The sequence below is a fragment of the Podarcis pityusensis genome (assembly GCF_964106645.2).
Source record: "Podarcis pityusensis genome assembly, chromosome: 9".
Lineage (NCBI taxonomy): Eukaryota > Metazoa > Chordata > Lepidosauria > Squamata > Lacertidae > Podarcis > Podarcis pityusensis.
In genome coordinates, this window is record NC_138034.1 from 76,973,669 (window position 1) to 76,988,198 (window position 14,530).

Below are 14,530 nucleotides of genomic sequence, written 5' to 3' on the forward strand. Positions count from 1 at the left end.
CAGGCCCAGGGTTTCATCCCTGAGCGCGTTCCACTCTTTTGAGGCCATCTGAAAACGGTTACTCCAAACCACCATGGAAGTTATCTGGGTGGCGGCCATAAGCGGCTGGAGGGCCCCACCCTCATGTGCGAACTCTTCACCCTGGGCTTGAGCATTTGACAGCGCAAGGCGTGCGGGTCCCGGCTCCAATTTGCTGCCCTCTTCTCAAGCCAGCACCCAGTGAGGAAGCAGCAGGATGGAGAAGCGTCCGTTAGGGCCAGAGGGGTCGTGCCGTCCTCTTTGGGGGAGCACGTCCTGTCCAGACTCTTTGCAGCCACCTCCGAGCTCCCCACCAGACCGTGTCTGGGCATGAGAACAGAAACACCCACCTGAAAGCAGGGGAAACCGTTTCCGCCCGGTCTCTCCCAGCCCCACTTTGAGAATGTCCTGATCAATCTGGGAGAACATCATTAATGGTTTAAGGAAGATTAATCGCTCCAGACCCATCCCATAAATCATTGCAGACACGTCCTGCATTCCCGCACATCTCCACGTTAGGGATGCTTTATACTCCGGTGGAAAAGCGTCCCCCGCAGAGCTGAGCTGCTAAAGGAGACCACCAACTGGAGGGCTCTATAAGCCAGACCTCGACTTTGGAGTGGGGCTCTCCCCAACCCTGTCCCAGGGAAAGCAGGGCAGGCGAGAGCGTCCCCTTCAACGTCATGCAATGCAGTGACCAAAACTAAATATCGCGTGCAAGATCCACGAGAGGGTCTCCCAACGGACTGTGCATGCTCACATTTCACTGAAATGTAGCCACTGACGATGGATACTAATTTCACCCTGTTGTATGTTCATAGCTGCCAACTTTTCCGTTTTCTTGCGAGGAATCCTATTCGGAGTAAGGGAATTTCCCTTTAAAAAAGGGAAACGTTGACAGCTATGTGTATGTTTGCTCATTTCTTCTCCCATTTGCCACTAATGTGAAAGGAGCATCCAAATTACATGGGTGGGAAAACTGGGGACCTCACTCCCCCCACACAGATCTGAACTCTCTTTTTGCACCATCCTCTATTTCTGTCCCCGCCTTATTCTGAGGCCTGGATTTGGCGGGGGTGGGGGGCACCTGGCTACAAGGAAAATGCACAACAGAGAACCGGAACCCCCGAGATTTGCGAAATACTTCCTGAGCCTGGACTGAAATGAAGGGTAGATAACTTCACCACTGCAGTCTCCACAATCCCCAAAGTATATCCGAAACAACGACAAAAGCTCAAGTCGTTGAGTGGCAGCCAAAGGGAACGACAGTGGGGAAAAGCCCCACCAATGAGATCAGACTGATCCTGCACAGAGGACGGAGTGGGGCAAGGCCAGCAGGTGCGATCCTGCTCTCTCATGCATGGTTTAACCTCGGAAAAATCGTCTGCAGAGAGCTAAGAGCATCTTCAGAATGGTCACAATCTGCTTCTCCAATAGAATACGCCACACCACTAGAAGATGGAAAGCGGGTGCAGAGGTACCCTCAGGCAGTTTCACCTTCCTCCGCCCTTTGCCCAGCGTTTCAGAGACATGCCAACCATTGAACTGGACCCTTATTTGGTGGCATGATTGCCACTCCCTCCTATGATTCAGACAGGCTTGCCTGCCTTTGAAAAAGTCTTGCAGTTGCATTATATATATAATACAGCACTTATGCTCAGTGTTACCAATTCGCTTAGAACAAACAGTTTTTTTAAAGTTGAAAAACTGCTCAGGGGTGTGCGACAGGAGAGGTGCTAGCCAGTCTGCGCCAAGCACAGCCTGATTCTGCTGCAAACAGGGAGATCTGGTCTTTCAGAGTTCAATCCTAGAGAGGAAACTTCCTGCGAATGACACATGGCAAGCAGGACTCAGGAGGACACAGAGAGAAGCCAAGGACAGAGGAAGGAAGGGGCAGAGGCACCAAGGTTTTCCCAAGTGGCATTTGGCATTGAAATGCTTGTGGAAGGACCCATCAAGCACAATGTGAAGAAGAGGCTTGGATGTCATCCTCCTCTGTCAGCAAAAGCAGTTGCTGACCAGCTCCAGGAGAAGGAGACTGTTGTCCCCAGCTAAATGCACTCGGGAACAGCTCTGGCGCTTGGTTTTGCCTTCACCACCTCTGGGGAGGCTCCTAACATCATCCTCTCCTGCCAGCTGCATCTGTGGTAGCTCAGGAGACGTGCAACTGGAACAGAAGCTCCCGAAAAGAAGAAGAGAAAGAAGAGGAGAAGGAGAGGGAGAAGAAGAACCTTCATGTTCTGAGACACACTTACAGGCAGGTGTGTAAAGACCGCGAAGGTGCTGCGCAGGAAGGCAATGAGGTCCACCAGGTAGTCGCTGGCCTTTGACCCTGCCTCGACGGCCATCCAGTCGTAATCTGCAAGCTGCAAGAACTGGTCGATCTTCTGGTTCAAGTTCGTGTAGATCTCCTCCTCTGCAGCATGGCGAGCGTCCTGAGGGAGAAAAGAAGGCTCAGCGGGAAACGAAGCATCGCAACTGGAATTCTTTGAGTGAAGTGGACCATCCATGACTGCCTCCAGGATCCTTCAGGAGGATGTAACCTTCCTGGGGCCTTTTGTGAAGCGCAGGTACTAAACATAGCTTATGTAATAAATAAATATGCAAGTAAAAGAAAACCCTTTGACAATGGTGGTGAGATTTAATAGCCCTAAACAATTTGCTATCATCAGCAAACTTGGCAACTTCTCTGCACAGCTCTTACTCTAGATCATTTATGCACAAGTTAAAAAGCTCAGGTCCAAATAGCAATCATTCTTGGATGTCCAAGTATAAGGTTCTGTTCTTAGGCAGGTAGAACCAGATGCACAAATATAGGATGGGGGACACCCGGCTTACTAGCAGTACAGGTGAAAAAGATCTAGAGGTCTTGGTGGACCACAAGCTGAACGTGAGTCAACAGTACAAGGCAGCAGCAAAAAAAGCTAATACTATTCTGGGCTGTATCAACAGAAGTCTAGTGTCCAGATCAAGGGAAGTCATAGACCCACTCTATTCTGCCTTGGTCAAACCACACCTGGAATACTGTGTCCAATTCTGGGCACCACAATTTAAGAAGGATGTTGACAAGCTGGAACATGTGCAGAGGAAGGAGACCAAGATGATCCAGGGTCTGGAAACGAAGCCTTATGAAGAACAGTTAAGGGAATTATACCCAATTTAACCCAGTAAAGAGGAGACTGAGAGGAGATTTGAGAGCTATCTTCAAATACCTAAAGGTATTCCATCACATGGAAGATGCAGCAAGCTTGTTTTCTCCTGCTCTGGGGGTAGGACCAGAACCAATGGATTCAAGTCACAAGAAAGGAGATTCCGACTAAACACCAGGAAGAACTTTCTGAAAGGAAGAGCTGCTCAATGGTGGAACAGTCTCCCTCAGGAGGTGGGGGACTCTCCTTCACTGGAGGTATTTAAGCAGTAGTTGGACAGCCATCTGTCATGGATGCTTTAGCTGAGATTCCTGTGTTGCAGGGGGGTTGGAATAAATGACGCTTGGGATCCCTTCCAACTCTACAATTCTATGATTCCATGGCTCGATGTTAACCAAATCACCTCCATCTATATGCCTGCTGACATTCTCAAAGAACTCGAATAGGTTCCTGGCACAGGCTTTGGCTTTGCAGAAGCCATGCTGGCTCTGCTTCAGCAGGGCTTGTTCTTCAATATGCTTGGTTATTGTACCTTTCGCAGAGCTTCCCGCCAGCACACGGCACCAGCCTCACCTTGAAGGTGGTCGTTCCATATAACTTGGTCGTGTGGACGGTTTCTGGCAGGACGTTGGTGATGTTGGTTATGAATTCCTCAAGGAACCTGCAGGACTTCTCCAAGTGCGTCGTGTTGATAATAATCTGGACCAGCTGGAAAAGGAGCAGACACACATTTCACACTTTGGTTTTTCAACAACCGACAGCAGGACAGATAAAACCAAGGCAACCCACAATGGGCACCTGCGGTCATTCAGACACAGCCTCTGGCAGAACACAATAGGTCTGGACAAAGAGTCAGAGAAACAGGTCTCTTTTCTCCAGCAGGTGATGTTTCTAAGCCATTCACGGCTCTCTGGGAAGGAATTTCCCAAGGATTTCTGCTAGAGGCAGAAGAAAAACTCTAATGAATTTTCTAAATTCAGCTCGTCTCCAATCCCATTAAAAGGCAATCTGGCTACAGGAAGAAAAAAAAGCAAGACAGTAGATCTGAAGCCCTTTGCCAATAAGTCTTAAGTGACAGGAGCCTGAGTGACAGCTCCTCCCTCCCTCCCCCCAGCTCAGACAAGGCTCTTTAGGAAAACCTGCAGGCACTCGGAGGGGCAATTAAGAAAGAGCCAATTTGGTTGTCTCAGGATTTGAGGGTTTGTGACTGCTGCAAAACATGCCCTGTTATTTTTTTCTTGGGCTGGAGGGGGGAGATAAAAATGCTCCAGCGCCTGACATTAGAGGTGGCTGCAGGTATTCCTAAGGAGGAGCAATACAACAAAAGAAAACCAGAACCTCTTTTTCTCATCCTGCCTTCCCCTCCCTGCCCCCCCCACCCCACCCCCGGTGCTGGGGATTTTACACTAAAGAAGGGGGATTCGCATCAGTTGTAGGGCTCCATCTCAGCTACTTTTGATCATCTTCCCATTTTTTTGAAACCAACTTGCTTCCATTCCAAGGCCTCTCCCCACTCCTGCCAGGCCTCTAACAAATACAGTGGAACCTTGGTTCCCGAACCTAATCTGTTCCGGGAGTTTGTTCGATTCCCGAAACAGTTCAGGAACCAAGGCGCAGCTTCTGATTGGCTGCAGCAGCTTCCTGCAGCCAATCAGAAGCCACGGAAGCCACGCTGAGTGTTGGGCTTCCAAAGAACATTCGAAAACCGGAACAATTACTTCCGGTTTTCATTCATTCGGGAGCTGGAACATTCGGCTCCCAAGGTGTTTGGGAGCTGAGGTTCCACTGAATCTAACTACCCCTTTTGCCACCACCTTATTAAGCCAAGAAGGTTGGCTGTTTGTGGGTTAGTGAGATTAGGTGAGGCTGGGTGGAGAGTGCAGCGCATGGGTGCAAGACCTCTTGAGGGTGAAGTGCAATCGCAGATCTACTCACGCTGGGGGTAGCAAGCCCCCCACCACATTCAATTTTTAGTCACGCGTGTTGCATGCAGGCTCTCCCAGACCCCACGTCCCCATTGATCAGTGGGGCCCCACCTTATTTGGCAGGTGCATCACGGAGAGCTCCTTCAAGGAACTGCTAAGAGGACACCTGGACCTTCGGTTTTAATAATAATAATAATAATAATAATAATAATAATAAATTTTATTTATATCCCGCCCTCCCCAGCCGAAGCTGGGCTCAGGGCAGCTAACAACAATCAAAATAATCCAACGTTCTAAAAACATTTCATTATAAAATTAATTAAAATCAAATTAATGGCAACCGTTAAGCAAAGTTCTGTGCAGGTTGCCGGAGGTGGGAGTCAGGCTGGGCCCTGACCAAAGGCCTGGCGGAACAGCTCTGTCTTGCAGGCCCTGCGGAAAGATGTCAAGTCCCGCAGGGCCCTAGTCTCTTGTGACAGAGCGTTCCACCAGATTGGAGCTGCGGCCGAGAAAGCCCTGGCTCTAGTTGAGGCCAGCCTAACCTCTCTGAGGCCTGGGATCTTCAGGATGTTTTTATTTGCAGACCGTAAGTTCCTCTGTGGGACATACCAGGAGAGGCGGTCCCGTAGGTACGAGGGTCCTAGGCCGTATAGGGCTTTAAAGGTTAAAACCTTTAAAGGTTAGCAGGCGTGAGAAGCTACCACCACCACTCCAAGAAACGTCTGTGTTGTGGAGCAGCACAAGGAATGGCCTTAATGGGGAGGGTGGAAATGTTGGGGTGTTTGAGATCCGGACATGAGAGATCCTGTGTCCAAGGCAAGGAAGTAGGTGGGAGGCAGGAGAAGACATAAATCTAGTGTGTAGAGAGGGGGCTTTCTACAGGACTGCTGAAAATTGCTCTTCCTTTCAGGCGAGGCCCACGAAGCTGGGGAGAAGGCGCACAGAATTCATGCCCCCATATCCGAAGTAACTATGAAGGCAGGGGCAAACACACACACATGTCCGAAAGCAGAGCACTCGCCTCTGTCAGGCCGACGTTCCTCCTCTTGATGACGTTCTGCAAGCAGTTGCTCAGGGTTCGAGTCAGCAGCAAGTTGGTCGATTTCCGAATCATGTCATCCACTTCGGTGGAGCTGAAAGGCAGAGAGAGACGTGAAGAAGAGAAATTGCTTAAAGGGGCAGTGAACCAAGCATTGCTTTGGAACCAGATAATCCTGGAGGGTCAAGTGGCCCTTTCAAAAACCCAGCATCAAAGACAAGGTGGTTGCCATCCAGGCAGACTGAGGACCTGAGGGAATTGTGATTTCAGCAAATGGCAATTCTGAATTCTCATGACGGAGGAACAGAATGAGCCAGATGAGTCCTGATGGCGAGCAACCTTTTGCACCCTGAGGGTGCGCATGTTGAGTAGTTGAGGATGGAGATTTCAGCCTCTCATCACAGAGGAAGTGACATCCCGGCAGAAGCTAAACTGAGCCCACAAGGATGAAGTCCCAAATTGGGGGGGGGGGGGGGAGAGAGAGAAGGGTGAGGAGGAACAGGCACCTGTGATTCACTCTCTTTTTATGTTACACTACTATAAATGGAGGGACGCGGGTGGTGCTGTGGCTTAAACTACAGAGCCTAGGACTTGCCGATCAGAAGGTCGCCGGTTCAAATCCCTGCCATGGGGTGAGCTCCCGTTGCTTGGTCCCTACTCCTGCCAACCTAGCAGTTCGAAAGTCCGTCAAAGTGCAAGCAGATAAATAGGTACCGCTCCAGCAGGAAGGTAAACGGCGTTTCCGTGAGCTGCTCTGGTTTGCCAGAAGCGGCTTAGTCATGCTGGCCACATGACCCGGAAGCTGTACGACAGCTCCCTTGGCCAGTAAAGCGAGATGAGGGCCACAACCCCAGAGTCGGTCACGACTGGACCTAATGGTCAGGGGTCCCTTTACCTTTATTATAAATGGAACAATGTTGCATTTTTGAAAACTGTCACTGACTGTTTCATATAAACTGCCATAAGAGCTCCTGGTCAAATTCCAGAACAAGTTACATGTATTTCATACATCCAGGAACGGTCCCAAGTCTGAAAGCATGGGGAAATAAGGGAAGATGTAGCAAGTGGAGACCTCAACATGTGTTAATGTACGGCAGCTGCAATCCAGTGGAACAGTCCACAGGGACGTGACGGCGGCATCCCAAATGGCGTCCAGAGTGAGGCCCAAGTCATGTTCCTAGAAACAGGAATCAAGAGGGGTGTGCTTCCTGGCATGCGCCTATCTGAGTCTGGGTGAGGACAGCACACAAAGGGACCCAAAGGGGCACTAGCCCAATTCTCAAGACGCAGAAGGGTGCCGTGTGCCAAGACAAGCCAGACCCGTGGCCAAGGGGGTTTTTGTGAGAGCAGAGTGACAAGGAGTCCGTCAATATAAGGAAAGAGCGTAGGAAGGAAAGGATGTAAACGCAGTGTAAGGTAGTCTTCATGTGAGTATATTGTATTCCATTATGGGGTATCAGAGTTTCTCGGGGCTAACCAGGCTGGGATAGCAGGCTTGTGGGTCTTTGAATGTCTGACTGATTTTTTCAATTTCGTTGTTCTGTATGGGACGACGACAATAAAGATTATCGTATTATCGTATCGATGAGGCTCCGATGAAGCTGAAGGCTGGGAGATTCAGGACAGATCAAAGCCCTTATTGATGCAGTGCCCGGTCAACCTATGGATCACCCTGGCTGGGATGGTTTTAAAGGGGGATTAGACACAATCATGGAGGAGGAGAGGGCAATCTGTGGCTACTACCTCTGCCATGCTTCTGAACTGCAGTTGCTGGAAAGGGCAGGAGGGAAGAGGGCTCTTGTGCCCGGATCCTGCTTGTGGCTTTCTCCCTGGGGCGTCTGTTTGACCCCTGTGAGAACAGGGCGCTGGACTAGGTGGAGCATGGGCCTGACCCAGCAGGCTCCTTAGAGGTTCTTATCTCAAGGGCATCACGACAGACAAACCAGGGAGCAACTCTAAACTCTCCTAGTTTGAGGCAAGGAGTGCCGTCCCCTCCTCCTCTGCCCCCCCCCCAACTCCTTGTACACATTCCTTGTCCTCCTCCCCCCCCCCCCCACTACTCCCCAAGGGGAGGCATTTGTTGCTTGGAATCCTAATTAACAAAAATCACACTCCGCGTTCTTTGCTGCAGGGTCTGCTCTTTGCGGGGCAGGGAGGTGGGGAGCTATTGAGTGTGCCGAAAGAAAGACATCTGTGACAGTGACGGCTGGCGGCCCCCGAGTTCCTGCCGCAGCAGCCGTGACCTTCGTGGCGGCTGTGATGGACAGCCTGACCCCAATCACTCCGGGGCGCACCATAAATGACAGGGGAGAGGAGAAAGGCAGAAAGAAAAAACCGCGGCCGCCTTTGCAGGCAAACGTCCTAATAAAAACTAATACGGGCTGTCAAGCTGAAGGGAAGAGTCAACAGTAGCAGCAGCAGCCTTTTTTTCTCAGCTCCCTTGTTGCTCCTGCTGGAAAAAAGTGCCCTGCTAAGCCAAGGCTGGAAATAATAACAATAAAGGCACTTATTTCTAATGAAGGACCAAGGTGGCCTCCAGGCAAGAGGAGCGGCCTCTGTTGGTCCTGCTCAAGGGAATCGCAGAAGGGAAAGCTCTGGAGTCCCAGGAATGTCCCTTGGGAGAGAACTCCACCCTCTATCCAAACCAAGGTGGACATTTTCTGCAAGCATTTGCCCTTAATGCATGGGCACATGTGGTGCAACACGCACTGTTTTTCAAAAGATGGGACTCCAGGGGTGACAGGAGTAGAAGAACCACACTCAGCCAGAAGGAATCAGAGAAGCAATCCTGAAGATACCTTGAGGCATCCATCTGCGACAAACATCACTGCAGTCTTGGCTCTTTGTACCCTGTCCCAAAGGTCAAACCACACTCAAATTCCAGATTTGGTGGCCAGAGCAAGTGGTACGTTCTACAAGTGTTCATTTTTAATAAAAATAAAAAGTTGGCTTATGTTTGCAGAAGCTCTTCTTCTTCTGACATGGAATGGGAAGGGCCACCTAGTTTTGTTCAGGGCTGAAGCTCCTCCCTTTAAAGCTGATGCAACAAACAGTTGGCTAAGACAGCCTTCCCCAACCTGGTGCCCTCCAGATGTTTTGGCCTACAACTCCCACCTGTTTCACCATCATACACCTTTCCGGGTGGGGCTGTTGGGTACCATACAGTCCAACCCACCTGAAGGATGCCTGGGTGGGGAAAGGTACTTTGAAGGATACCTGTCTTCTTCATCTAAATTACACACATATTATTGGCAGATCCTATTATATGGCAGCGTTTTTTATATGACAACAGGCCCAACAGACAACGCTCACCGTCACCACCTGGTGAGAGGAAGGGGGGGTGCCCAAGCAGAAAGGCAGTCCAAAGGAGAATTGGTTTTATGCCCCAAAATGCCCTGGGGGAAAGCGCTGGTTTTTATCAAGTCAAGAGGAGTCAGTAGCATCTGGTTGTCATACCTTAGATGAAGGTCTTCAGAGAACTTCAGGCAAGCGTAGATAAATTCCTTGATCTCGCTGTAAACTCTAGGCACAAACTCGGAAAAGGGGAACTTCTTGGGGAACGGTTGCTGAAAAAGGGAGAGGAGAGTGCTAGAACCCCCAAGGCAGATCATGGGGCCAAGGCACATGCAAAGCAGCAGGTGCAATTATTATTATTATTATTATTATTATTATTATTATTATTATTATTATTTCCACCTTAACCCCTTTGCTCCCCATTTCCCCGTCTCCCCTTTCAGGAGTCCTTCTTGGGCAAAGCCTTTCCCCACGCAGAGCAGCCTGGCTTCTCTTTCACTGGGCCTTCTAGTCCTAGAATCGACCCCACACAAAGTTGATTTGGGGGCAGCTGGCAAGCAGGCCAGCATGTTTTGTTCAGCAGCACAGGCCTCCCGTAGGAACAAGCAAAGGAGGCTGAAAGAAGCATGCCAGCAAGCTCCCCACTGGCACCTCAACCAACGTAGGTGGCACCGGGCACGGAATTCCTTTGAAGACAGTTTGATTCTAGCCTTAAAGCTGTGGCCATCAGGAACCAATGCCCACGTCCTCCGCGGTGTTCCTCTGCCTATCTCTACACCACCAGCCTCCGACAACCTGGTGCTATCCAGCTGTTTTGCAATGGCCACCAACTTGGCTGGCTTTAAAAGAGGATTGGACAAGTTCATGGATGATAAGGCCATCGATGGGCTGCTAGTCAGGATGGCTCTCCTCTCAACTCCACAGCAGGAGGCAGTGAATGCTTCCAAAAAGCAGCTGCTGGAAACCACAGGAGGGGAGAGTTGCTCCTGGGCTTGCAGGTTTCACACGGGCACCGGGTTGGCCACTGCAAGAACAGGATGTTGGACTAGATGGGCCTTTGGCCTGATCCAGCAGGCCATTCTTATGTCCTTATGCCCTACCAGGACAGCTCAAGCCTATGGAAGTCACAGTCTAAAGCATCTGGTTGGTGAAGACTCCTCTGCACCAACCTGCTCATGTTTGCCAGGGAAAGTTTTATTTCTCTAAAGTCTGACCAAGTTGGAGAGTTTTCCAGTCTTCACCCAAGGCCCTTTCCCTCTTGTCTCTGTAGGGAGAGGTTCTTCTGAGCTAAGGAGCTTGCCCTCTTCCCTGAGGAAGAACATTCTCAGTTTAAAGGATAGGTGCCTGCCCAGCTTTTTCTTGAAAAGTCTCTAAGGGGGAGCAAAGGGAAGTTCTGACACACCACCTCAATCAATAAATCATTTTATTTGCACGCCGTCTTTCCAGCGTCAAACCCACATTCAAGGCAGATCTAAACCTACAAAAATTACGTAAGTACCTGACCATAAGACGCACCTAGTTTTTAGAGGAGGAAAACAAGAAAAAAAATATTCTAAACAAAACAGTGGATGTATGATTTTTGTGGTTTGTGCTGTGGCCACAGACATGTGATTTGACGGTGAGTTTTGGGTAGCCCAATGCAAAAATCCTGAGGATCCATGTGGATCCATGGTTTGTAACCACGTTTTTGCGCCATTGCGGCCCCACGAAACAGTGGATCCCTGGTTTTTTTGGTGCAGGCTGTAGCCATGGACATGCTTTGTGATCTGATGGTGAATTTGGGGTGACCCAATGCAAAAATCCTGAGGATCCATGGGCTTTTACCTCCTCCCTCACAGGCAGCCTCCTTTATCTCTAGCGTCCCTTATCTCCCTCCCCTATCACTTGTGATCAGCTGCTTTGTTTCAACACCCCCTTCCCTCTTTCAAAAAAAAGAAAAAAGCATGATCTGCTTTTTGCCCCTGGGCAATTCGGCTCCAGGGACCACACATTCACTCCATAAGACGCACAGACATTTCCCCTTGCTTTTTAGGAAGAAAAAAGTGCATCTTAAAAAATATGGTAGTCATAAGCAATAAGCTAAACATCAGAAGTACACAACCAAAGTGGACAATTTCCATATAAATCATGAGCTCCAAAATAAAGATACAAAAAATCAACAACAGCATAAAAACCCCACCAGACCCCAACCCCATCTACCTGCCCCCCACTTACCGTTTCGAGCTCCGGATCATGGAAGGGAAACTGCCCGACCATTTTCTGATACTGCTCTTCATTGGCCACTGGGATGGGACTGTAGTTATCCGAATCCAAAATGTTTCTGTGAAATGCCACAACGACAACAAAGGAGGACAGTGAGAAAGATGGACCTCACTCTGCTTCAGGTAGGAGGAGGAAGGCCTTGGCCTCCCAGGAAGCCACCACAGGAGCATTTGCAAGAAATGAAATGAAACGAAGCAGTAGCGTGACTCTGATGCTGGAGACAGAACATCGCCAGGATCCACTGAGGACCCAGGAATGCTACTGGGGCCAGGTGGGCACCGTCCTGCTTCTCCTGCAGAACTTACAGTCAAGCGTGTGGAAGGCAGAGAGGGAGCAGATGCCACCCTCGGGCCAAATCACAGCAGCCCTTTGCGCATGCAGCCTCCCCCAGCCCACAAAAACCTCCCTGGAGTGTTTTCTGGAGTCAAGTGAGACCCAGCCCTGCAGCAGGTGTAACCCGGGTGCCGCCCCCTCCCCTGAGGTACAGAAGCATCCTGCCAGGGGAAGAGAAAAGGAGGCAGCCTGCATCTCCGAGGTCTCTGCCCCCGAACGCTTGAGACCAGCCCCCGGGGGCTTCTGAAATTAGCCTCACCTGAAGGCTCCTGCCCACTTCTTCAGCAGAGTCTCACTGTACTGATCCCGGATTTCCAGCAGCAAGTCAAAGAGGTGGTTGACGGGAAAGCCGTATCCCTGGGCAGAGACACACAAACATTCAAGCACACGGAAGGCACAAAGGGCCACGTCACACATTACACAGAGCGGCAGATCCAGGGAGAGAGAAGGGCAACACTGCACGTTCACACTTCACATCCTGAAGGGTCACATGGGAAGCAGCTTTGGTGCTCTGCCCCTTGGCTTCTGGGGGGCTCTTGGGGCTTTGAGAAGGGCCCCGGGGAAGCTGCACTTCTAGGGTGGAGCACAAGAAATTGCAGCAGAGAACGTTTTGGGCAGCCCCTCCCCACAGAATCCTTGAATGGTAAAATTGGAAGAGACCCCAAAGGTCATCGAGTTCAATCCCCTGCAATGCAGGGATCACAGCTAGGAAACCCATTCCGATACAAAACCCAGAAAACCATGGATGGAATTTCAGAACACGAAGGGAAGAGGCAAGTCTCGCAGGAGCAGGAAAACCTCTCAGGGGAACCTTGGCAGCAAGCTACAGCCACTCAGGCAATGGGGAGAGTCAGGTAAGGCCCAGTGTTGTACAGATTCAGGGGGTCAAGTGGCAAATCGTAGGGCAGCCCCCTTTGAGCAAGGCAAGGGTTGGGGGCAGAGAGAAGGGGCCCAGGCTCAGAAGGCTGGCTGAGGAGGTCCTGGGCACTTGACAGAAAGCTGGCAGACCTATGGGGCAGCGGGAGCAACAAAGAGGAGCTACACACCTGGAGCGTATCAGCGAAAAGCACAATGAGATTCTTCAAGTCCAATATCAGGTTGGGGTCAGAGCAGTAGGACTGTAAGAGAGGGGAAAGGGTTATTTATTGACATGCTACTGTTCCACCCCACCTTTCTCCCAGAAGGGTCAGAACAAGGAGCACACCGGGAGGGTGTGTGAAAAAGAAACAAGAAATGTTCACTTTTAACTTCGCCTTCCCCCCATAGACTTCAGATGCTATGAAAAACAATAGTAACCAAGACCCTGCCTTAAAAAATGAGGAATACAGTGAAGGGCTTTCGTTGCAGAGAGGGTACCACTGGAAGCGAATCCAGAGACCCCCACCCACCCAACTTCTGCAACGGTGTTTTCCAAGGACCAAGGCCCACCTACAACCACTTCAGACCAAAGGACTGACACTCACGGAATGCGTCCGGAGAGCAGCGATCGTCTTTGACAACGCCATCTCCCAGAGCTCATCGATGTAGACTCTGTCCACCAAGCCCTGGCTTGTGTGCAGGACGTGGTCCTCAATGACGAAGAAGCTGCCAGAAGGGAAAAGAAGGGGAGGCTGTCAGGAGCCGAGCTCAGGTGTCCTTGAGTCCGCATGGAATTTGACACAATCCGCAAGCTGGGTGGGCTCCTGCAAATCCATCTGGCAAGCCTACAAGTCGTGGGGAAGCCCCATCAGCAGCCTTGGTCCAGAGCTCTGGGTCGGGTGCCCCGTTGGGAGTTCATGGGTCTCCTCCACTTGCTCCAAGGCAGGGGAAAGCCTCACCGTGGGAAGCCACAGACAGAGCTGGAAAGCTTAAAGGGGGTTCAAAAGAATTCTCAGAGAATAAGGCTACCATTGGCTGCAAGCCGTGATGCCGTCTTGGAGGTGGGATTTCTCTGGAAGCCAGTCGATGGGAATCACCAAGGGGAGAGAGCTTCTGCACCCAGGTCCCATTAGGGAATCTGCCTGAAGCAAAGATCCCCAGTGTGGAAGCAATGATTCTTCAACATCCACTTCATTGGACTGTTCATGTTGTGCGGATGCCTGATGATCGTCTTCCAAAGCACCTACTCTATTCTGAACTTAAAAATGGAAAGTGTAATGTTGGTGGTCAACAAAAGAGGTTTAAAGGCTCTCTCAAGGCAAATCTTTAAAAATGTAGTATAAACACTAACAATTGAGAAACACTTGCGAGCGCTCCAGTTGGAGAACAGCCTTTACCAAAGGTGTCCTGGGCTTTGAAGACACTCGAACTCAGGACAAAAGGGAGAAACGTGCTAAGAGGAAGGCACGCTTGGCAAATCCGCACCATGATCAACTCCCACCTGGAAACCAATGTCCCCACTGTGGAAGGACATGTGGGTCCAGAATTGGCCTCCAAAGTCACTTACGGACTCATTGTTAAAACCATGTTATAGAAGACCATCTTACTCGGCTACGAGGGATCACAGCAGCAGAAGCAGAAGCAACAGGAGG

The 14,530-nt window shown here is 50.4% G+C and overlaps 1 protein-coding gene across 2 annotated transcripts in view; it reads right to left on the reverse strand.

The window, feature by feature from the left end:
- Positions 1-13,636, reverse strand: part of LOC308485295 (exocyst complex component 6B) — a 93,391-nt gene extending 79,755 nt beyond the window's left edge. For both annotated transcript variants that reach the window (XM_081020974.1, XM_081020975.1), the window contains exons 1-8: positions 13,484-13,636; positions 13,067-13,138; positions 12,280-12,377; positions 11,640-11,745; positions 9,588-9,697; positions 6,114-6,225; positions 3,741-3,875; positions 2,274-2,453 (exon numbers count right to left, since the gene is read on the reverse strand). In XM_081020974.1, the coding sequence (XP_080877100.1) occupies positions 2,274-2,453; positions 3,741-3,875; positions 6,114-6,225; positions 9,588-9,697; positions 11,640-11,745; positions 12,280-12,377; positions 13,067-13,138; positions 13,484-13,525 (855 nt within the window). In that variant the 5' untranslated portion in view covers positions 13,526-13,636. The remainder of the gene's footprint in view (positions 1-2,273; positions 2,454-3,740; positions 3,876-6,113; positions 6,226-9,587; positions 9,698-11,639; positions 11,746-12,279; positions 12,378-13,066; positions 13,139-13,483) is intronic.
- Positions 13,637-14,530: the final 894 nt, after the last annotated feature.